Here is a 24,556-nt window from a genome sequence, read left to right on the forward strand (position 1 = left end):
CTCCCCCTTCCTCTCTAAAAATTAAAATTTAAAAAGGATTGGTTAGCCTCAAACCTTGAGGAAGGGATGAAGACAGGTAAGTTTGTGGGGTTCTTTTATTGTTGGGGTGTTGCCCAGATCTTTATGGACCCCAGAAAGGCAGGGAAGTAGAATAAAAATCAACCCAGGGATACTGCTAGATGAGCTCAGGAGGTATAGAAATGTACCATTTTATTACAAAGATTCTCACACACAAAAAAAGTCCCCGAAAATAGTATCTCAAAAAGGAAACTACCAATTCCCACCTGCAGAATGGGGGAGCGAGAGGGGTCAGAGGTCAGATAGTGTGAGTTTAACTCAAACTCACGTGGGGCCAGTGGGAAGGCATAACAGAACCAATCTAAATGTGGCTGAGGTTACCTTAAGGCGCCTGTAAAGAACGGGGTTCCTGAAGACCCAGCCATTCCTAGAATGCTCAATATGGGCACCTTTCCAAAGCCACTAAGCAGGAATTTGGCATTTCGGAATTTTGTCCTATGGATGTTTAAGGGAATTGAATCCCTTCCACCCAGAACTGGCACCCTTTATGGTTCAAAATTAAGAATTGGGGAAGGATGGCAGGGCAGCCATTAGAAGAGCTCGCCCAGCACGTGTGCCCTGGGCTCACGGCCCTGGTTCCTGTCTAGTCCCTGGGGATATTTATATTTAATATATTTTTATATAAATACACAGAAATAGAAAATATAAAATCTGAGGGGTTACAGGAGAAAGGTCGGGCACTTTGCAAGAAGCCAGAACTGGAGAGGACTGCTCAGGCCAATTTGACCTCCTCTTTAACCCTGTGGAGAGAACAGAGACTGGTATGAGATAACCCACCCCAGAGGCCTTGAAGTGTGGGTACAATGACTTACTTTCACAGGACCCTGCTGCCCAGGTGACTGCTGAGGGCTGGGGCTTCCTAGCTCTGCCTAGAACTGCAGAGACAGACTGGTCCCTGAAAGAGGCCTTTGTAAGCTGGACCAGCTGTCCCTGCGCCTTCCCTCTCAGTGTAGTGGGACAAAGGGGCTGGGGCACCAATGCCAGGGAGATGGCTGACAGGCAGCTCCTTCCTCACCCTTTGGCTTCTTGCTTGTCCTCCTTGGTTTTCTCCTCCTCTGTGACTTCTGAAACATACAAGTGCAGGGATGGCCAAAGACAGCCCCTCTGGAAAGACCCACGGGATCCTCACTTACCCCAAAACCTCCTCCCCACACTACAGCTCACTGGGCATAAAAAAGCCCATCCCAAATCTACCCAGGGAGCCCTGTTGAGAACAAACAGGTCTGACCGGTTTCCCAACCTGCTAGAGCCTGAACCTGGTGGGAGGAGGCAGCCCCCTGGGAAACGGATGAAGTGCCAGGAAAAGGGCTTGGGTGGTATGTGGGGGCCACACTCCTGACCACAGGGAGCCCAGGCATGTCCCTGGCTTTGGAGCCTGGCAGGGCTCAACAATCCGGTGGAGATGATGAACTGAGTTTCACTCCTTTGTAAGCCTTGCCACTTCTGGGAGCCACTGAAAGGCCCAAGGAGCTGAGGAAGATCCCACAGGAGCTGGCAGGGCCCAAGTCAGCTCCCTCCTCCAGTGCCCTACATAGATCCATCATCCTCCAGGACGGGCTCAAGACCCAAATCTTTGCCCAACCCATACCCACCTTTCTTCTCTTCTGGGTCTTTCTCTTTTTCATCCTCAGTTTTGACTCTCTTGGCTTTTTTGAAGTTGGAAGAGTTCTTGCGACCACCTTCTCCCTCCTCATCAGAGTCGGAGAACTCTTCCTCACAGGCAATTCGTTTGTCAGAGGAACAGACTGGGAAGCAATGGGAAACACTGAGCAGGAGTGCCCAAGCTTCCGCATGAGTGTCCTCTGAGAGACACTAGGGTAGAGGACAAAGAGAAGGGTGGAGGGAACTCAGGTGCCCTAGTTGCTCCTACAGACACTGAACTTGGGTTTCCCAACAGGTGGGTAGCTTGGGGGGAAATGGAAACCAAGAGCAGTGGAAGGAAGTCAGAGTGGAAGTACAGGACCCTGGGTCGGGGTCTTACTCGAGATGCGCTTGTCAGGGTCTTCCTCATCCTCATCACCACTCTCCTCTGGAATGGCGTCCTCAGGAATCGCCTGCATTTGGACCCCAGGTGCATGGGGCAGCATTCTCAGGTTCTCAAACAGTCGCTGTCTATGGCCAATGGTACAGAGGGTGGCTGGGTTCTAGTTAGGGACAAACCACAGCCTGGAATGTTCAATCAAGAGGTGTCTGGGGATATACTCACTTGATCTTCTCCAGGTACTCATTTGTGTTCTGGTTAGTCATATTGGAAGGACTGATGTGAAGTTTGAAATCTGGCCCAAAGTATTCAAAGTAGTCGTTGTATGGAAGCTCTAATTGGGGTAGCAGATAAGAGAGTCATGAGACCTGGCCAAACCATGGGACCCCAAGAAAAGCATTTACGGGTTTATCTGGACCTATAAGCCCAACTATCAAAGAGAAGAATGCCTCCAAAATAGGGTGAGAAGCATATCTATAGTACTTCAATCTTTTCAATGGCATTCTGCAATGTCCACACCAGTGGGGGGTGTGTGTGTGTGTGTCTCATTATGAGAAGGCCCAAGCCCTTGGTTTAGAAAAATTTAGGCAATACTCATTGGGAGCACTCCCTTACTACCCTAGTTACCATATAGAGAAATTCCAAAGCTACAAATAACCAGTGGTAATTTTGTTCAGACCAAAAAAGGGAGAGGGAACAGGGTCAAAAAGGACTCAGGAAAAATTAATGACTATGGTCTGACAAACACAAGAGAATAAGCAGGAGAATGAATAACTAGTATTGAAAGAGGAGAGGTCATTTGGCCAAAGGGAAAGGAGTTGTGAACTTGAGGACACGTGAGCTCCAGCTCTACCCAGCCCAACTTGGCCTTGGAGCTATTACCATTAGGAATCTCTGTGTCCAGGGCGACAGCTGTTTCATACGTCCAGCATCGGGCAACATTACGAATGGTGTAGCCACCTCCTCCCAGCATCAGCATAGGCAGGTTAAAGCTCTTCACAAATTCCACACACTTGGCATGTCCTTTGGTGGAAGAAGGTGGTGCTGGGTTACAGGAGCACCCAGCAGGACCCTGCCCACCCAGGCCTATGCTACCTGGTCTCACCTTTGATGGTCAGATTGAAACAACCTAACCGATCCCCAGACAGGGAGTCAGAGCCACACTGTAAGACGACTGCACTGGGTTGAAACATCTCCATTACTTTGGATATGACCTAAAGGACAACATCCTGGTCACCACCAGCCTCAAGAAAAGCTGTGTTGTTCTAGGCCAGTGATGGCGAACCTATGACACGCGTGTCAGCACTGACAAGCGTAGCCATTTCTGATGACACGCGGCCGCATGCCGAGGATGAAACATTTGCTGCTCCTGAGGATGAAACATTTGCGAAATAATGTTTTTTCCTCAAAGTGACACACTACCCGAGTTATGCTCAGTTTTTTGGCGAAGTTTGACACACCAAGCTCAAAAGGTTGCCCATCACTGATCTAGGCTAAAAAGAGTGGGTGCAGCACTTTCTTCTGTACCTTTCCACTCTCCCACATGCTGGGTGGTAGATAAAAGGAAGTATCAGCCTGGGCTTCTGGTTTTCCCACTTTGAATTTGTTTTCTAATCTGACAGGATCTCCAAAAGCCTCCTAGCTCTACTAACACTGAACTCAGAATGGCTTCTGTATCAACTCCAAGTCCCTTCTTTCACTACCTAAGACTTCCTCCAGGAAGTCTTTCTGACCCTTAGGTGCATCTGCTCTACTTACCTGGTTCTATAGACTTTGAGCCTGATATTGCGAGGAACCATTACTGAGGACAGAGACTATAACCCAGGCTTCTGTTGCTGCCCGCCCTTACTACAAGCACATTTGGTGTTTGCTGACTTTATTAGGTTACTATTAATGGTTCCCTGCTGCTGACAAGTGAAGATTTATTTTGTCAGCATGACATTTAAGGCTCCCTCTGAAATACTGACCCCAACAGACATTTTCTACATCCTTATATACTCTTCCCACATATCAGTGGCCTACATACAGTTACATATTGGCACCACTGTTCCCTCTGTTGAATGCCACCTGGCCCCCACGTCCTTCTTTACATGGGTAACTCATTTTTCAAAGTCTAGCTCAAATGTCACCACCTCTGTGAAACCATCGGACTACCCTTTCCCCAGCCCAGGCAGCAGACTGCCTCTCACTCCTCTGGTTCATCCCTCAAAAACAGTACTGATTACACACTGTTTCTCCCAACCAGCCTCTCAGTGGGGAAAGATTCCTGAAATATGGTGGGGCGCTTTGCTACCCCTCCCTTAGACCAATCCCATTTGTAACCCAGGTGGTGGATAAACCACTTACCGGCTTGAAAATGGCCTCATAGGACTCGTCATCAATCCCATCTCGAAGCGGGTAGTTAACAGCATAATACTTGCCTTTGCCAGCCCCAATATCCTAATCAAGGGAACATTAAAATAAAACTGAAAAATGAAGCTAGAAGTTCAAGGATGGGGGCTGGTTCTAAGAGGCAAGCAGGGCCCATGAAGTGGGCCAGACACTGGTTAGTATCATTCCCCTTAATGGCAAGTCTAGCTCACAGCTCATGACACACCACTAAGCCTGTACCCAAACTGGGAATTGTTTATGGGGCCAGAGATTAAATATCCTATCCCACAGCACAAAGACCTCTACCTTTGGGTTGGGTTAGAGCTGCCTGGTGACTGGGTCACAGAATACCTACCTGCCATAACCCTTACCTCTCCAGAGAGCTTTACTGCTCACTCCTCTACCCACCCACCCTCTCCTCTCTAGAGATATATGGTGGGGACGCAAAAAAGGAAAAAAAGAGTTCTTCAAAGTAGTAAATACTCAGTTACTCTAATGCTCATCATACCAAACAATTGAATTAGTGCCACTTTTTTCACCTAAGGGTAACTGGCATGACAAAATGGCTGATTTCACAGTATTCATGCTAATAACAATGGTTCAATGAATTAGCTTCCAAGGATTCTTTGAGGTCCATGGATGGACTTCATTTAGGCAGAAGTGTCTATTAACTATTCGATATCCGATGCAAAATTTCATGTACTTTTCTGGGGATAGAGTCCATAGCTTTCAGTCAGATGATCAAAAGGGAAGTGACCTAAAATTTTTTCCCCTGAGATGGTTCATAGGGTCCCAAATCCTAGCCCATGGGAGAGAACCTGATGTTTCTAGCCTAAAATTCAAGCCATATGGGAATAGTGTAATGAGATTTAGCTGTGGCCAGGAAGAAAGTGCATGAGTCAGGCAACCCCTTTCCTTCCCAAGTCCTTTACTCTCCCAACATCCCTTCCTCCAGAATAAGGGAGGAAAGGAGACTATGGGCAGGTGTCTTGGGCTGGAGAATGGTGTTCTGAAAGGCAGCAGAGGCAGGAAGTGGTTTTTGGTGACATGAGATAAGAGAGCGAGAGCTGGCAGCTGAGGGTGAGTTGACTGGCCCCTGAAAGGAGTTCTCACCCGTAGATCCCCAGTTCCTGGGAAGTACTCTCCATATTTGTGAAAGGACACAGTCATGACCCGGTCTGTGGTATAGAAGGCCTCTTCCACGCCATCACCATGGTGAATATCAATGTCAATATACAGCACCCTCTGGTGATACCTAGGATTAAAAAGGGGTTAGGAATCTGGGGGCTCTTTCTGAGTGGGACGCGCCAAGGGCGCCAGGTCCCAGCTTACCGAGCTGGCTGCCTCCCTCAGGTATCTCTAAGCACCAGAGACGTGGAAACTGGCTGAAGGAAGGTGGAAGTGCGGCAGGGTGTCTCCAGAGGCCTGACCAAGCCGACCAAGTCCGATCTTCCTACTCTACAGCCAGGGTCAACTCCAGCCACACAGGGACACTCTGGAGGCAGGATCTGAGCAGCGCCTGCCCCTGATCTTGCCGTGGGCTCAGATCAAATCAAGACCCCGTCAAGGAGAGAATGGCCGGAGACACTCACTGAACATATCCTAGCCAACACACTGCTAAGAAAAGCAAACTAGGGAGGCAAGCCCAGGGGGAAAGGTAAGTGGGAACCTGGCCTAAGGTGCTTCTCCGAAAGAAAAGGCCAGGCAGGCATACTTTAGCAGTTCCAGGATGGCCAAGACGATATCATTGACGTAACAGAAGCCAGATGCCTCAGACTTCTTTGCATGGTGCAGGCCCCCAGCCCAATTCACAGCGATGTCCGTCTGCTGCTTATTAAGTTTCACAGCACTTGCTGGGCGTGGGAAGAGAGAACATAAGCCTATTACCAAGCCACTCTCCCCCTCCCCCCGAGAAGCCCAGGGAACCAGTGAGAGGTAGGACCTGCCTATTCAACAGCTGTATCATACAATTCATAAGCCAGTCTTCTCCCTCCCAACCCATTCCATCCCATCCCATCCCAACAGGCAGTAAATACGGTATTACTCTAAAAAAACTGTTTTCTAAATGGAAGGTGGTAAACCCTTTAGTATGCCTTAAAATTAGTTTAGTGGGTCATGACCAATATATATATACTTAAATGAAATAGAGTAGAATAAAAATATCAAAATAACAGTAAAGGTAACTGCTCTTCTGTAAAACTGGCTTCAGGGTAAGAAAGGGTTTTTGAGTGAGTTGAGAGTGTGTGTGTGTGTGTGTACACACACAACCTGGATTGCAATATAAATGGTATTTCTTACCATGGTTCACAGTGAAGATGCCAAAGGTAACAGAGGTTCAAAATACAAATAGGTCCAAGAAGTGAGAGAGAAATATACACTCAAGTGTTCTAGTACATTTGTGGCATTTGTTAAAGTGTAATTTTAATAGAAATAACATGAAACAATCCAAGTGATCCAACAAGAGGCAACCAATTGAATCAACTGAAGTAGTTCCAAAACATGGGATGATCATGTAGCCAATAAAAATCATGCTGTATCTACTACAGATAGAGAAACTTTAAAGATTTATTAAAAGTGAAAAATGGAGACAAAACTGTATATATAGTTTTGCATTATATATATCATATATATTATATAACGCAAAACATTTTTTGCATTTTATATATATATATATATATTATGTCCAGATATATATACACAGAAAAAAGAATGATGTACAAACTCTAAAATGGTAACAATGGTTATTCATTGACAGTGTAATTGTGGGCAATTTTCCCCCTCTGTGCAATTCTTTGTTTCCTGAGATTACACTGGGTAGTGGAAGGGAGAGGGGAGGAGAGAAAACAACAGGCATAAGAAAATAAATACTTGTTAAGAAAAAGGGTTAGAATAATTCTAGAGTTAATCTAAAAGTTACTAATGAAAGTGGGCAATATTTAGAGCATATTTCTGACCTCAAAAAGATAATTACCATGCTTTTTTGTACAACACAAATGATGACACTTCCCATTTTTACAGCACTAAGCAGTTCACAAATTGCTTTTATGTATAGAATCTCAACAATCCCATAAAATCAGCAGGGAATTCCTGTATATAAGATCTCTTGGTAGGATAGAGCAGTCAAGGACACCTATCAGTAACATATCAAGACCCTGAGCCTGGGCTGGGACTGAACCAGAAGGACAGTTGAAAGACCTAAGGTAAAAACCCACAGGACCACCCTGGCTGGTATGCCTCAGTGGTTGGAGTGTCGGGCCACAGACCGAAGGGTCTCAGGTTTGATTCCTGGTTAAGGGTATTTATTTGGATTCAGGTTCGATCCATAGCCCCAGTAGGGGCGAACGTAGGAGAAGACCAATCAATATGTTTCGCTCCTCCCTCTCTCCCCCTTCCACTCTCTCTAGAAGATCAATGAAAAGGGTATCCTTGGGTGAGGATTAACAAACAAACAAACCCACATTACCATTTCATATGGTCACAGACCAGCCTACTGGGACAGTGACCTAAAAGACAGACCTCATTATTACAACCCAGCACAGCCCTCAAGGAGGGAGGTATGTTCCTTACCCACAGAGCCACCAGTAGATAACTGACAGAACTCAAACAGGCCATCAAATACCGGACAGTCTTCACCAACGTTGACTTGAAAGACATAAGTGAAAGGTTAGTTTCCACAATTTCCTTTAGTTTTTATTTATATATTTATGAGCTGACAGAAAAACAGAATTTGAATTCAGAAGGCTTGGGTTCTAGTCCAGGCTCTACTACTTACTGGCTGTGTAAGTGGGTCACATCATTTAATTTCTTTGAGCTTTGGCTCTTTATCTATAATAAATCATAATGATATCCCACCTTACCCCATTGTTGAGAAGATGAACAGAAATCTTCAATGAGGAAACATTTCGAAAGTAAGTGCTTGGAAAATGTTGATTCATTATATGCAGGAGAAAAATTTAGCCTCTTCTTCCAGCATGGGTTTGTTACTGTACCTCACTCCGGCTGACCAACAAGGAATTCACTGAACATTTAGCAACATGCCAGACACTATGCTAAATGCTTTCAATACCTGATATGATCTATCCTCACACAACCATATGAGGTAAAATTTGGTCCCATTTTATGAATGGGGAAACAGGCTCAGAGAGATGAACTGCTAGTAAATGGCAGAGGCAGTTTCAAGTATTGGCCTGCCTGTCCTAAAAGCCTATGAAAACATACTCTGGCTTTTCCCCAGTAATTTCACATACACAGTCTCCTCTGATCCTCATAACAATCCCATGAGCTAGACAAGACAGATAGCAATCCCAAAGAGATACGGAGAAGTGGCTTGCCCAAGATTATACAACCAGGCAATGGCAAGAACCAGAATCAGAGTCCAGGTGTCTTGAATCCCACAGTCCAGTGCTCTTTCTACTACACCCACAAGTGACAACTGGAGTAAAGTTATTTCAGGCCTAAAGGGGTAAAAGTACAAACTAACACATAATGATAAACACATGCAAACCATAATGCAAATGAAAAGGACAGGAAAGGAAGCACACCTGAAGGTTGTAGACTCACAGAGCAAGAGAGGAACCTTATGGCTCCAAGTCTCTTCTCACAGAAAAGGAAACTGCTGAGACATCAATGATATATAAGAATTTAGAGGCAGGGGTAGGACTACAGCCTATTCTCTCGCCCTAGCCTTCCCATTACCCACCCACTGTTATCAATAGTAGTTCCCAAATTAGACTAAGGAGGTGGACCCCTAGGATGAAGAGGGCAGGAGAGCCCAGCTTGGATTGTGGTAACCTCTTGAGACACAGCTGAAGCTCCAGGTTTGCAATAACCGTAAGCGTTATCAACTCTGGCACTGCCCTATCCGTGAAGGGTGCTCTGATCTGGTGCCCGGCCAAGACAAGTGCTTGGGGAAAGTGTGGCCTGCATAAGGGGGTGCGCAGCGGGTGGCTCTCTCCTCAGCTTCCCGGGTAAACACTGGGAGGCTGTGTCAATAGGAACTTTGGTCCCTGGGCCAGGATATTTATCCACGGCAACCAATTCCCCGCCCCCCCCCCCCCCCCCCCCGGCTGCTTCCTCCTGCAGTGGGTTTGGCTTGCCTAGGTTTCCAACATTTTGCTTGCATTCCCATTCGGGATGTAGAGCATCCATGGAGGAAATGGGAGTTTTAGACGTAAGAAAATAATAATTCATTTCAGGTATAATTTCCTAGGTTAAGTGTTGGTAAATATTTTAAAGAGAGCTCAGTTCTTACATCCCTGATATCTTTGTAGATACCTCAGTCATAAAGCACTGTACTAAGTGATATCTCTCTATAATCCTATGACTCAAGTCAATAAGGTTCTTTGAAATCCTTAGACAGAGCCTTATCCTTCTTACTCTTCATCTTCAATGAGAAAAAATCCTAGACTTAATTTTTGAATGCACAAATTTAGAGTGCCAGTTTCAGGAAAATTGAAAAAAGTGTGAGCCAGAGCCAAACCTGTGCACTCTGGAGGGCCTAATATTTTGTCTGCCTTGACAGATTTAAAATATATTTATTGATTTCAGAGAGGAAGGGAGAGGAAGCAAGAGATAGAAACATCAATGATGAGAGAGAATCATTGATCAGCTGCTTCCTGAACTCTCAACACTGGGGATGGAGCCTGCAACTTGGGCATGTGCCCTGACCAGGAATGGAACTGTGACCTCCTGGTTCATAGGTCAACATTCCACCACTGAGCCGCTGGCCAGGCAGCCTTGACAGATTTGAAAATAACAAAAGTTGTAAGTCATACTAGTTGGTGCTTTGAATACATTATCTAATTTACCTGCTCCCAACCTCCACTATAAGAGAGACACTACTGTCTTCTTTTTAAAGAAGGGCAAACAGGCTCAGAACAAAAACAAAAACAGGCTCAGAGAAACTAGGAGACTTACTCAAGAACACATATCTAAGTGGCAGAGCTAAGAGATTCAAACCAAGACATAAAAGCTAACTTTCTTGCCCAAGATGGTTTGGCTCAGTGGATAGAGAGTCAGCTTGCGGAATAAAGAGTCCTAGGTTCCATTCTGGTCAAGGGCACATACCCAGGTTGCGGGCTCAAACCCCAGTAGGGGTGTGCAGGAGGCAGCTGATCAATGATTCTCTCTCACTGATATTTCTATCTCTCTCTTCCTCTCCTTTCCTCTCTGAAATCAATAAAAATATATATATATATTTTAAAAAGCTCATTTTCTTGCCTCAACACCAAGCTGCTTCCCTGAGAGCCCTCTCTACTAACAGTGGAGCCTCACTACTAGTCTAAATAGGTAATGGAAACCCCTAAAGCCAAAGGAATGAATTTGTCTCACGTTGAAAGGAAACAAGACCCTGCTAATTCAGAGCAAACACTTCACTTAGAGGGCAGCAGCTCCTGGAGCTGTGAAACTCAATGCTTCAAAGAAGGTCCCTGTGGTTCTGTAATCACTACCTGCACAATTATTGCAACGAATAAATAACTTTCTGCCTTGGGACTCAGACTACCTGTGGCCAGTAGAAACAAACAAGTGCCACAGATTTCCTGATATTTGAAAATAAGCTGTCATAAACTATGAAAACCTCTCTGGACAATGCTGTTACATTGTTTTCCTGAGATCTTAGGTACTCAGAGAGAATTTCTAAAATTACAAGAGCAAAGTCATATATGATAGTTACTCCCAAATTTGAACATATTTTTCCCCACAGCTAAAATAATCTCCATAATTCCTATAAATTGGGTGTTGCTTCTGAGATGGAACCTGTTCTGAGTTTCAAGTCCCAAGAGGCCAGGGAAGAATCACCTCAACTCAAAGATTACATCATCCAGAGTCTGTCCTCAGTTGTTGCTAAATTCTCAATTCACATAGTGGGAGCAGTTAGTTGTATAACATCCAGTCCATTTTACTAAAGAAAAATCTGAGATGAGGGGAAGTGACTTCCCAGTCAGTTAAGAGTCAGAGCTGGGCCCAGTCAAGGTGCCTCAGTGGTTGAACATTGACCTATGAACCAGGAGGTCACAGTTCAATTCCCAGTCAGGGCACATGCCCTGTGTTGCCAGCTCAATCCCCAGTGGGGGACATGCAGGAGGCAGCCAAACGATGATTCTCTCTCATCACTGATGTTTCTGAATTTCTCTCCCTCTCCCTTCTTTCTCTGAAATCAATAAAAATATATTTTTAAAACAAGAAGTCACAGCTGGGACCTATATCTTTTATCCCCCCTCCCAGGTCAGTGCTTTTTCCATTACAACAACTACAGTTTTCTTGGTAAAATGTTGTGAATCTAACTGGACGAGGTTCAATCTCTGTTCCTTACAATCAGAAACAAGGAAAACCAGAAGAGAAAAAAGAAGCACTTTAGCACCCTTGGGAGGCAAGGGAAATCAGGTGTCAGCTGAATGGGAGGAACAAAGGAAAGCAGGGTGGCCACCTCCAATTGAAAGGGAGCTCCAACTGGGGGCTTGAACACAGGAAGCAAACAGAAGGGACTTACATCTCTGCATCTGCTTGCTGTATTCAGACATGTTATCTGGGCGGATGGAGCGCAAGAATTTTATGTAATCATCGCTGTGATACTTGGTCATCTCCTCAGCATTGGCTTTGTGAGGACGCTAGAGGGCAGAGAGGAGAAAGGGCATATTATTCTTTAAATGCCAGTCTTCACTCAGTCTAGTTTGAACACTTATATCTGCCCAGCATCGGGCTAGATGCTATAAAGGATAAAAAGAAATAACTGATTAGATTTAGGCCTCTAGAAACTTGCAATCTAATTAAGCAAATAAGATTATCAAAGGAGACTCGGTATCAGAAGACCCAGATGCAGCTGAAACCGGTTTGGCTCAGTGGATAGAGCGTTGGTCTGCGGACTGAAAGGTCCCAGGTTCGATTCCAGTCAAGGGCATGTACATTGGTTGCGGGCACATCCCCAGTAGGGGGTGTGCAGGAGGCAGCTGGTCGATGTTTCTCTCTCATCAATGTTTTTAGCTCTCTATCCCTCTCCCTTCCTCTCTGTAAAAAATCAATAAAATATATTATAAAAAAAAAAAAGAAGACCCAGATGCAACTCAACCTCTGTTGCTTTGGCAAGTCTACCTCTTGAGCCTCAATTTCCTCATTTACTATTTAGGGATAACAACATCTACCTTACTCGGAAGTTGTGAGAATTGAATGAGATTGTTAAATCTCTTTATAAATTATGAAGCACTTAAATTATTACTGCTTTTTAATATTAAATATAACAATTTATAATTATGGGCCAAATGGCTCCAAAAGTTCAATAAGAAGGGGTGACTAGCCCTAGCTGGTTAGCTCAGTGGATAGAGCATTGGCCAGCAGACTAAGGGGTCCCAGGTTCAATTCCGGTCAAAGGACACATGCGCGGGTTGAGGGCTCAATCCCCAGTAGGGGGCGTGCAGGAGGCAGCCGATCATTGATTCTCTCTGCCTCTCCCTTGCTCTCTGAAATCAATAAAAATATATTTTTTTAAAAAGAAGGGGTGACTAATAATTGAAATAGATGGGACATCATTCTGATTCTTCCTCCCCTTTTTAAAAATTCTCTTTTCTTCTCTTCCCCTCATCCCTTCAAGGCAGATCTTCAAAGATGACCCTCTTCTTTTCTAATTACCAATACTTTTATCATAGACACTTTATATGCTATCTCATATGATCCTTACAACCACCTTTTATTTTATTTATTTTTTAATTGATTAGAAACATCCTGCACGCCCCCTACTGGGGATCAAGCTCGAAACCCAGGCATGTGCCCCGTCTGGGAATACTAGTAGAACTGTGACCTCCTAGTTCTTGGGTCATACTTAACCACTGAAACACACCAACCAGGCCTTACAACCACCTTTTAACCAGTTACCTGCCATGATATTTTGAATTTAATTAAAAAAAGGTCCGCCGCTTGCGTCTATAGACGCTTATGGAGAACAAATGGTTAAAGTTTATACTATTATCATCCTCACCTGCAGTAAGGAAACTAAAGCAGAGAGGTTAAGTAATTTGCCCAAGGTTACACATTAGGAAGCTGGATTAGGAAACCCAGAGGTCTGGCTTCTTTAATTCTCTGAGTCTCATTTAATTCTTACTAAATATTATGAGAAATATAAGACTGAAAGACAGATACAGTTTTATTAAAAAATACCCACAGTGAAAGAAGCAAGGCTTGGCTTCAAATACTTAGGTGTTTTGTGTTTGTTTTTAAATATATATGTATTTATAAGTATATATGTATATATTTTAATATTTTCTTATTGATTTCAGAGAAGAAGGGAGAGGGAGAGAAACATCAATGAGGAGAGAGGATCATTGATCGGCTGCTTCCTGCACGCCCCCTAATGGGGATCAAGCCCTCAACCTGGGCATGTGCCCTGACCTGGAATCAACCGTGACCTCCTGGTTCACAGGTTGATGCTCAACCACTGAGCCACGCCGGCCAGGCCCTTTTCTTAAAGTAGGTAGTATTAATTACAATGTGATTTTTTATACTTACATATATTTTTAAAAAATTATTTCATATCTACAATATTTTATAAAAACATTTTTTAAAAACAGAACAAAAGAACAGAAGGCGATAAATAAGAAGCCTAGGAATATATAAAATTAGCATCCGAGGCAAGGAAGAGAATAGGACTTTTGTATGTAAATAGGAAGGTGCCTAGATAAAAGTGGGGATGTAGAGATGAATTGAGGAAGGGGCCCAAAAAGGTGAAATTGTGTGAAAAATACCTCAACATGTCTCTTTCAGGTGTAGAGACAGAAGTACAGAAGTAATACAACTTCCATGAGAATTCTAAGGAGCATCTTTCAGGACTGACTCTCAAAAGTCATCCATCTCAGCAAATATACTAAAATGGCTATCTATACTTTGGGAAAGGAATGCTAGGATGACAGCCCAGAGAAAGGAGAGGACAGGGATGAATGCAGAGAAACAATGTTGGAATAGGACCAAAGATGCACTCTCAATGAAAAGGTAGGGCCAGAGAAAGAAAAAGATCACATTAAAGAGAATAAGGTTTAGCCCTAACTGGTTGCTCAGTGGTTAAAACATCGGCCTGCACACTGAAGGGCAGGGGTTCGATTCCGGTCAATGGCAAATGACCCAATGAGATTTAAGGGGAAATCTGGTGGGAAATCTCTGTAGAGGGTTTTCCTCTTTAATAAAAAGAAGAAAGTGGGGTGGGGTCAGTGATCCATTTACCCAGTTCCCTTCCTTTTTGGATTCTGTTTACATGAAGACATAATACTTGGAGACAGCCATCAAGGCAAAAAAACATGATGAAATCACATAAGCTAAGGATGGCTGAGCAGAAGGATAATATAAGCCTGAGTCCCTGATGACATTGCCAAATGGTCTAGAGACCATTTACCTCTAGACCTCTTGTTAAAAGGTTGTTTAGGAAGGAAAAAAGGACAAATGGACAGATATAGACACTGGAATTAGAGAGATATGGGTTGGAGTCTCAACTCATTTATTAATAGCTATGTGACTTTGAACATGTTAATTATCTTCTTTGAGCTTGTTTTCTGATCTATAAGTTAGGGTTGTTATAATTAATACACTAAATAACAGGTACCATGGCCAGGCATCAGCAATCATCAATAAATATTAGTTTATTTTTCCTCTCACTTGAAGATAGAATCCATTTTTTAATTTCTCAATATCTCTCATGGAGGTTAATATAGTCCCTGGGGTATGACAGTACTCAACAAAAATATGTTGAACGAGGACTTGAGGTTACTCTTAAAGATGAGTAAGATATGGGTGGGCACAGTAAATAATCCTCCCAGTTAGGATGGTGTGGAAAGATGCAGAATCTGATCTGGCTGATTTGGAGGGCTAAGTGGGGAGAGGAAAGAAAGAAGGCAATTGGGGCCAGATTAGCATGGTGTAGATGTGCAATAGGCAGCTCTGGAAGCTCCTGGTGCTTACTATTCCACATTCAGGTATCCTCTTTATCTAAATGCTAGTCTGGCCCTAACTGGTTTGGCTCAGTGGATAGAGCGTCGGTCTGTGGACTGAAAGGTCACAGGTTCAATTCTGGTCAAGGGCAAGTACCTTGGTTGCGGTCACATCCCCTGCAGGAGGCAGCTGATTGATGTTTCTCTCTCATCAATGTTTCTAACTCTCTATCTCTCTCCCTTCCTCTCTGTAAAAAAATCAATAAAATATATTTTAAAAAATAAAATAAATGCTAGTCTGCTCTCCAGAGTGCCTAAAAACCTTGCTACCTTTTATGTTTTTCATTCCCAGCTGCCTTTCACACCTGAAAAATCTCTCTGGTCCCAAGATCTGACCTGCTCCTATCTACCTTCCCTCTGGCTTCCCCAGCTATCTCTACAGGATCTTAGAGACATAACAGGACCATCTGGGAAGGAAAACTTATCCCTTTCATTCTCTGGAATGGTGAGGAAGGATACTGCTGTTGCTAGGTTACTTAAACTGCCCGAACACTTTAACAGACTCTTATGCTCTAACCATAAGGCAACATGGGCCCCCAGATCCTCTTGATTTTCTCACTTGGACCTTTGCAACAGCCTCCTAAATGGCCCCTGTGCTACTAAAATGCATGCCTATTCCTATCTCTTTCATGTAAAATCGTTCACTTTTTCTTCACTACCTCCAGATAAGGTTCAAACTAGGAACCTTTGGATCAAATTTGGTTCACAGATGTACTGATGTGTTTATGTTTAAGTTTTAAAAACTGGAAGATGGAGCAGAGATCAGCAGGAGCTGGTTCAAGAGGTTAGACAGTCTATAGTAACTAGAGACTTGGAGCTAGTTCAAAAATCCCTATAACCGTTTTAGGCATTGGTTTTTTTTACTCTGACCCATCAGAGCTGCTTAGTACAGCACATCCAATTCTTGCTGACCTCTTCAGCTCTAGCTCCCCTCACACCTGTGAACATTTACCACAATACCTGAACACTGAACTATTTGTATTTTCCCCAAACACACCATATTGTTCTTACCTCTCTGTCTTTTTGTATATGTTCTTCCCTTGGCCTAGAATGCCAGTCCCCTTCTGAATTCCAGGCTAGATTCTAAGATTCTACTTAATCTTTAAACTCTGCTCAGATATCACCTCTAGGAAATATCCCAAAGCTCCCTTACTCCTTCACTGCTCCTTATCTCTACATCTTGTACTTTTTAAAAAATAGTTTATATATTTTTAGAGAGAGAGGAAGGGAGAAGAGGGAAATATCGACCTGAGAGCTTAACACATTGATTGACTGCCTCCTGCACACTTCCTACTAGGGATTGAGCCCACAATTCGGGCATGAGCCCTGACTGAGAATGGAATCAGCAACCTCTCAGTGCACAGGATGACACCCAACCAACTGAGCCAGACTGGTCAGGGCGCATCTTGTACTTTTTGTTGTTGTTAATCCTTACCCGAGAATACTTTCCCCTTAATTTTTAGATAGAGTGGAAGGGAGGGGGAAAGACACAGAGAGAGAATCATCGATGTGAGAGAGACACATTGATTGGTTGCCTTCCGCATAAACCCCGACAGGGCCAGGGCTTGAACCTGAAACCCAGGTATGTGTCCTTGACCAGGAATCAAACCTGAGACTTATAATAATTGGTGCACAGGCCGGTGCTCTAATCACTGAGAACATTGGCCAGAGCTTATGCATTTTTAAATGTTGCAGGTACACACTGTAGTACAACACATCTGATGAATGGGCATTTAAGAAAATAAGATAATGAATGACATATGGGGAATCAGAGCTGATGAGATTAGGGAGGGGCAGAGCTCCCAGTAACTCACATAGATTTCCATTTTTCGGTAGAGACCATAGTTAAGTAGCAAATTATGAGTCATGCGGATTCGGTGAGGTTTCATTGGGTGGCCTTGTCCATAATAGTAATTTCCAACATCCCCTAAAGAAGAAAGAGTGACAGTTTCAGTGACATAAACACACATTCCTAGAAGAACCCAGGAATCTTTCCAATAAACTTTCTTTCTGGTTCATTCTAGTCTTTAAGATTCTTACCCACCTTGAGGAGGGATAACTCCAAATGGGGGGGGGGGGGGGGGGGGAAGGGCAGGGAACCCTGGAGAAGTCAACACTTACAAATGTCAGTCTATCCTAGTTTCTTCCCCCATGACCCACAGGCACTACTAGAGAGTGTGAGGGGTTCATTCTAAAGCTACTTGGGAGGTGACACTATATCTCTAAGAAATCCACTCCCACAACAGAAAAATAACCATCAGCCTGGCCAGTGTGGCTCAATTGGTTGAATACCATCCCATGAACCAGGAGGTCATAGTTTGATTCCCAGTTAGGGTACTTGCCCGGATTCTGGGTTCAATCCCCAGTAGGGGGAGTGCAGGAGGCAGCAGATCCATGTTTTTCTCTCATCATCAATGTTTCTCTCTCCCCCTCTCCCTTCCTCTCTCTGAAATCAATAAAAACATATTTTAAATAAAGAAAAATATGGGACCCTTTTTCCCCTCCCTAAGTGGGAGTCATTTCTGTGGGACTCTTTCCCTCTCCCCATGTGGGAGTCTGTATTTGTTCTTCAATAAATCTCCACCTTTACTATAAATAAATAAAAAACAACCATCAATACTCAGAATTAGTGGGGGGGGGGGGTAATGGTAAGATATGTACACATATAATACCTCAATAAAAAAAATAAATTAAAAAAAATACTCAGAATTATTATAAGCCACAGTTCACCTCTTGCACATGACACTTCACATTCATTTTCTTACTGGATTCTCACAATAACCCTGTAAAGTAGACAGGGAGTTTTATTGCCATTTTCTAGAACAGAAAACTACTCTTTCTTCATCTACAGCAATGGTCCCTCTGCCTTCAATTCAAACTATCGGCCACACTATCACCAGTTATTCCCCTAATACCGTGGTCGGCAAACTGCGGCTCGAGAGCCACATGAGGCTCTTTGACCCCTTGAGTGTGGCTCTTCCACAAAATACCACGGCCTGGGCGAATCTATTTTGAAGAAGTGGCGTTAGAAGAAGTTTAAATTTAAAAAATTTGGCTCTCAAAAGAAATTTCAATGGTTGTACTGTTGATATTTGGCTCTGTTGACCAATGAGTTTGCCGACCACTGCCCTAATACACAGCTTTGATAACATTACTCTCCTGCTCAATAATCCCTAATGGCCCCCCATCCCCTACAGGATGAAAAATAAAGAACAATTTCAGTAATCTGGCATTCAAGGACTTCCTAAATATACTTTTCCAGCTTCATCTCTTGTTACCTACCATCACCACTCTCCTCCACGAGTGTCTCCCTCTCTCTCTCTCTCCCCCTCCACTAGCTAGGAGCAGGCAAACTATTACAGCCCTTGGGACAAATATAACTGGCTGCCTGTTTTTTGCAAATAATATTTTATTGGCACACAGCCATGACCATGAGTTTATATATTGCCTACAGCTGCTTTCACATTATAATAGCAGAGTTCAGTAGTTAAATAATTGCTACAGAAACCCATCCATATGGCATGAAAAGTCTAAAATATTTACTATCTGGACTTTTACAGAAAGTTTGCCAATATCTGCTCTAAACACACTAGATTTTTGTCAGCATCCTAAACATGGCATTCTCCTTCATCAAATATCCTTAGTTCATACTGTTCCTTTGACCTGGAATGTCCTTCCTTCTCTGATGATCCTCATACTACAAAGCCCAGCTCAAGCTCCAAAGATATTCCTAATTAGAATAATGGTCTTTTCCTCTGTGTGCAATTTATTTAGCACTTAATTCATTTTGCTTTGTATCTGAATTATTGACATACCTATTTATATCTCCACAAGACTAAGTGCTCCTTCAAGGCAAGGACAAATATGCCCTGTATATCACAGAGGCTCAATAAAGATTCAAAGAGTTGAACTGAGACTCAGAAAAGTTAAGTGCCTGCACAAGATCACACAATCAATGAGTGATTTGGGTGTCAACTCTTCTGACTCCGAATCTAGTATGCCAGATACCTACTTCAGTTTGCACTTAACCTAGAGGGCTCTGTGAGTCTACTTAGTAGACAGTTTCTGTAACAATATTCCAAAATCTAGTGAACTGCACACCCAAAGATTCTTCGTAGGGACTCCATCAGGATGAGGCAGATTTTTCAGCACCAGTGAAAAAAAGGTCCCAAACTCTTATCCATTGTGGGTTGGTTGTACCAGAAACAGGTTTCATTTCAGAGAGCAATGCACTGTGGGGAATGCCACCAACAGCATCCAAACCACACTCCAAGTCTCTTTGTCATAGACAAGGTCTGGGATAATGGGAAACTTCTAAACAGCCACAGTACAGCCTGTAGTGGCATTCAATAGGGATCCGTGTTCCACATAGACACAGATTTTGAGATGCAGTAGCAAGGAAGGAAAGCAGAAAGTTGTTCCCAGTGTCCCTTATCAGCCATGGGGATGGGTAGAGTAGATTCTTTTTTTTTTTTTTTTTTTAAATATATTTTATTGATTTTCCACAGAGAGGAAGGGAGAAGGACAGAGAGCTAGAAACATCGATGAGAGAGAAACATCGATCGGCTGCCCCCTGCACACCCCCCACCGGGGATGTGCCCGCAACCAACGCACATGCCCCTGACCGGAATCGAACCCGGGACCCTTCAGTCCGCAGGCCGACGCTCCATCCACTGAGCCAAACCGGTTTCGGCTAGAGTAGATTCTTAAGGCATTGGCTGATGCAGATCCAATTTGTTGGGCAGTCAGTAGTCACATGGCCCTAATCATGATATATAACTGGATTTCTGCTTACCCAAGTCTGCCATGGGCCTTGACCCCTAGCAACTCCCTTGCCTATCAAGCTTGGATCCAGCCAAGACTTAGACTTACCTTATCTAGATGGTTAAGGGAGTACCTGAGGGTGGGGCCCAGAGACACCATCCTTTTAACAGTTTTTAATTAGATTGCTGAGAGACTTTAAAAGAAATACTGGTATTTAGGTACTACTTTTAAACTTTAAAAGAGCTTTTCCCACTGTTCTCATAGTGTTTTTTTTTTAAATTTTATGGAAGTGACCTGAGGCTAGAAAGGTAAAGTGACTTACCCAATACTGCAAAGCTTCTGAGCAGCAGAGCCAAATCTGAGTTCCAAGCTAGTGACCTCACTGCAAACTCACACTGTCTTAAAAAGTAAGACGTTTCTCTTCTCTAAAAGTTGGTTCTTTCCCCCTTTTCTCTTTTAAAACTAAGACTGTGGAGATCACAAAACTGCAAACTAACATGACTACGAAGTCATAAGATCCAGCCTCAAATGCGCCCTCACCACTGCCCAGCAATCTTTCCAAATTTATTTTTCTACCTCCCTCTTTCACAGCAGCTATTTAACAGTTATCTCTCTTCAAGATTCCTACTCAACCAACTGACCTCCCCGACTCTCAGAAAAAAAAAATTCTCCTACTTTATCTTGAAAACCCCCTCAAACTTAACTACATTAGAACTTTTTCTTACCTACTTATCAAGAAGAACTTCCTCTTGAAGGCTAGTGTCCCCACCTGTGCTCTGGTGTCCATCTCACCTGATCTTCTCAGGAAACTCCATCATTACTAGCCTCTCTAATATCTTCAACCTCTCCTTCCCCCTGACTCTTTTCCCTAAGAATCTGAATATGCTCAACTCTCAACCATTCCATCTCCCCTTTGTCAACAACTCTCTCTCTGCCCAGGACAAGCTTTATTAAAAAGGTTTCAACCTGATGTCTCCTCTTCACTCACTTCTTCAATTCCAAACCCTGCACAGAAAACAGTTCTTGCCCACACTTGGCCACTCCTTCCCTCTTTTGGCTACTGTAACCCAACACTTTCTGGTTCACTTACATCAGTGATGGGCAACCTTTTGAGCTTGGTGTGTCAAACTTTGCCAAAAAACTGAGCATAACTCGGGTAGTGTGTCACTTTGAGGAAAAAACTAACTCCAAGACTCTAGTCGCAAATGTTTCGTCCTCAGGAGCAGCAAATGTTTCATCCTCGGCATGCGGCCGCGTGTCATCAGAAATGGCTACGTGTGTCAGTGCTGACACGCGTGTCATAGGTTCGCCATCACTGACTTACATCTTGGACCATTCCCTCTGTATCTTTACTGACAGCCTACTAGGAGCTAGCACTGTTTTGAGGGTAGAGCATTCAGAGGTAGATAAGACATGTTCCCTTTCCTTCCGGCATTTACTATCTGTAAAAGGTATGAACAAGTAAATGGGCAATTCCAATACAAGTGACAAATGCCTACAGGGGAGTACAGAGCATGAAGGACACTGGTCTTTTCCTCAGTACAATTCCTTAGAATTCCACCCTGGATCCTCTTCTCTTTTCACCCTATACAACTTCTTGGGTGAGTGCATATAATAAAATTCCTCTATAATAAAATTCCTCTATAATAAAATTCCCACCTGTATGCTGATGACTACCAAAAATCTCTCTTTTCATGTCTGTCTTCTAAACTACAGACCAGAATGGTCAATTGCCTACTGGACACCTCTACTTGGATATCCCCCAGACATATCCACAAGAAAACAAACAAACAAATAAGCAAAAGCCTACCAAAAAAAACCCCCCAAAGTTATCAACCGACACAATCTCCAAACACTCAGCATCAAACTGCCCAAACCAGAAACTTGGGCTCCTGTGTTCTTCCTTACCCCAACATTCATGAATTTAATTTCTGTCCCAGAGTGATAGCTCTAAGCATAAATCTGATGACGTCACGAACCTGCATAAAACGTCGATGATTCACAAGTGCCCTTAGAAGAAAGTACAACTTCCTTAGGATAGCATGCCCAGCCCTTCATGCTCAGGTCCCTATTTACTTCTCCGGCCTCATCACTTGCAACCTTTCCCTTACCCCTGCTCTCTGCTCCCCACCTTCTCCACTCTGCCCTCAAATCTATGTCTCAGGCATACTGCACAAGTATAGAAACCTGCTGGGTTTCAAATGTGCGGCCCTCTCTTTCATCTCTAACCTTGCTGTTGTCTTTGCCTTCCCCGTGCCAGGCTAATAACTCCCGTTCTTCAGGTCCTAACTGAGATGGCACCTCTCTCCCTAACTCCTGAGCCTGGGCTGGCTGCCCCTATAACACTCCGAGAGTTCCTTTATCCCAGCAAGACACTGGAGAGCAATTCTCTGTCACTATCTCCCCCTCCAAACTGAGCTGGGGAAGTGACTTGATCACCTCTTCTCCCCCCCCCCAACCCCCTCACTCCCCACCTCCCCACCCCCCCTCCCCACCCCCGCCGCTCCAGCACCGACAGGCTCCCTAATTCAGAGTAAGCGGCTGGATAGACTTTTGTTACATGAATAAGTAGCATCCTTCTCCTTCCAACCCCGCAGGGGCTCCATTTCCCAGGAGCAACTGCAGGCCCTGCTCAGAGACTGGGAGAGGGGCAGTGGTGACCACTAGCTGGTGATTCCCGAAAGCCTCTTCCCAAGGAGGAAGGACAGGGGCAATGAAGACCTTGGTAGTCTCAGGAGAAAAATACACCCCTGCAACCTTCCCCATCATATTGTCTCCCTCCTCAGACTCAGCCTCCCCTCCAGGAGTCCCACTCAAACTCTCCCATCAGACTTCAGAACTCCCCACCGAGATTACCTCAGACTTCGCCAAGCGACCCCTCGGCCTCACGCTCTCCCCTCAGTTTCAACCCCTTTGCATTCCTCTGCGTCTCCTATCCCAGGCCCGACCTCCTCTCATCCTCCTCCCTCAGCCTCGGTCTCTTCTCCTCGCGCCTCTTCCCTCCGTCTCGCCCTCCTTCCCCAGCCCGACCTCATTCCTCTCAGCCTCCTCCCTCAGCCCAGACTTCCATCCTCTCAGCTCCTCCCTCAGTCTCGACCTCCGTTCCTCTCAGCCTCCACCCGCAGCCCCGACCTCCGTCCCCCCTCAGCCTCCTCTCTGCCTTTCCCCAACGCCTCGCCTCTCCCAGCCTCCCCACTCAGGTCTCCTCAGCCTCCCGCTCCCGGGTTCGGCCCGGCCAGGCCCCGCCCCCGCCGCGAGGACCGTGCTCACCGTCGTAGTAGTAACAGACTTTCCTCCGGGTGCCCTGAGTCTGCGCCATCTTGCTCGCCTGCCGTCGTTCCTGTCCGTCCGTCGGTCCGTCAGGCCTCCCGCCCGCGGCTCCGCTCAGTGTCCGACCCAGGGGGGAGGGGGCGGGCCTCCAGCCCGCTCCGCCCGCCCCTCCCAGGCTCACCTATAGCCGCGCAGCCCGGGCACTGCTCCAGCCAATCAGCTTGCGCAGGGACGGCCCGGAACTCGGCAGGGGGCAAGGGCAGCCCGGAGAGGCCGCCCGGGGCCCCCTGGGCCTGTACCAAGGTCCACGACAGGGGGGTGGGGAGCTGCTTGGGGACCGTACCATTAGTCTCGGGGGAAGAAAGACAGTATACACTTCAGAGTCCCATTTCGGTGGCGGGTGCGTGCTTGGAGATCAGAAGCCAACTTTGTAATTTTACAGAGAATCCCCCGAGCCACACGGGCGGGGGGTTAGTGACTTGCACAAGGTCACTCATCTGGATTGAAACTCCGGTTTGGAGAAGGGAGAAATTACCTGACAAAGGGAATAAAAGTGCTGTAGGCCAAGGACTGTGCTATACCTTTACCACGGTTATCTCAGATATTCCAATTATTCCTCACAACACTTTTGGAGGAGGGATTTTTATTTTTATCCCCAGTTTACAGATAAACACATTGAAGTTGAGACCTTTGTGACTTGCTCAGTCACACAATTAGTAATTAAATTCAGTTTTCAATTGTACACATATTTTGAATGACTATTATGCACCAGAGACACTGTAACAAAATGGTAGAACTCAGTTTTTCTTACTCGAAAGCCTACCTCTCTAATGCAGTCACCCAGGAGGACTAAGGAGTGCCTTCAGACAGGAGTGCCCCCTTATACTGGCACAGGGTTTCTCCCGTTTTTGAACCTATTGACATTTTGGGCTGTGGTGTGTATTTTTAAATCAGTGAAGGATACATATATATTTTTTGTTTGTTTGTTTTGTTAATCCGCACGTGAGGATATTTTTCCATTCATTTTAGATAGAGTGGGAGGGAGGGGGGCAGAGAGAGAGAGAGAGAAACATCCATTGGTTGCTTCCCACATGTGCCATGACAGGGGCAGAGGAGGGGGGAGTCAAAC

At 44.7% G+C, this 24,556-nt stretch overlaps 1 protein-coding gene across 2 annotated transcripts; it reads right to left on the reverse strand.

Annotated features, from left to right (window-relative positions):
- Window positions 1-189: 189 nt before the first annotated feature.
- Window positions 190-23,563, reverse strand: HDAC1 (histone deacetylase 1). 2 transcript variants are annotated; one of them, XM_079777414.1, is made up of 15 exons: window positions 23,428-23,503; window positions 18,124-18,176; window positions 17,208-17,320; window positions 11,919-12,036; window positions 7,997-8,071; window positions 6,144-6,282; window positions 5,543-5,684; window positions 4,406-4,498; window positions 3,165-3,273; window positions 2,942-3,082; window positions 2,285-2,393; window positions 2,060-2,190; window positions 1,671-1,823; window positions 1,094-1,142; window positions 190-818 (listed from the first exon to the last, which is right to left on the reverse strand). In XM_079777414.1, the coding sequence occupies exons 3-15, from the start codon at window positions 17,280-17,282 to the stop codon at window positions 791-793; spliced, it is 1,362 nt and encodes a 453-aa protein (XP_079633540.1). In that variant the 5' UTR covers window positions 17,283-17,320; window positions 18,124-18,176; window positions 23,428-23,503; the 3' UTR covers window positions 190-790. The 2 variants fall into 2 exon arrangements, with proteins under 2 accessions (XP_079633540.1, XP_079633539.1); XM_079777413.1 differs by lacking the exon at window positions 18,124-18,176 and having other exon boundaries at window positions 23,428-23,563.
- Between the last annotated feature and the right edge of the window lie 993 nt (window positions 23,564-24,556).

Source organism: Cnephaeus nilssonii (genome assembly GCF_951640355.1).
Source record: "Cnephaeus nilssonii genome assembly, chromosome: 7".
Classification (NCBI taxonomy): Eukaryota; Metazoa; Chordata; class Mammalia; order Chiroptera; family Vespertilionidae; genus Cnephaeus; species Cnephaeus nilssonii.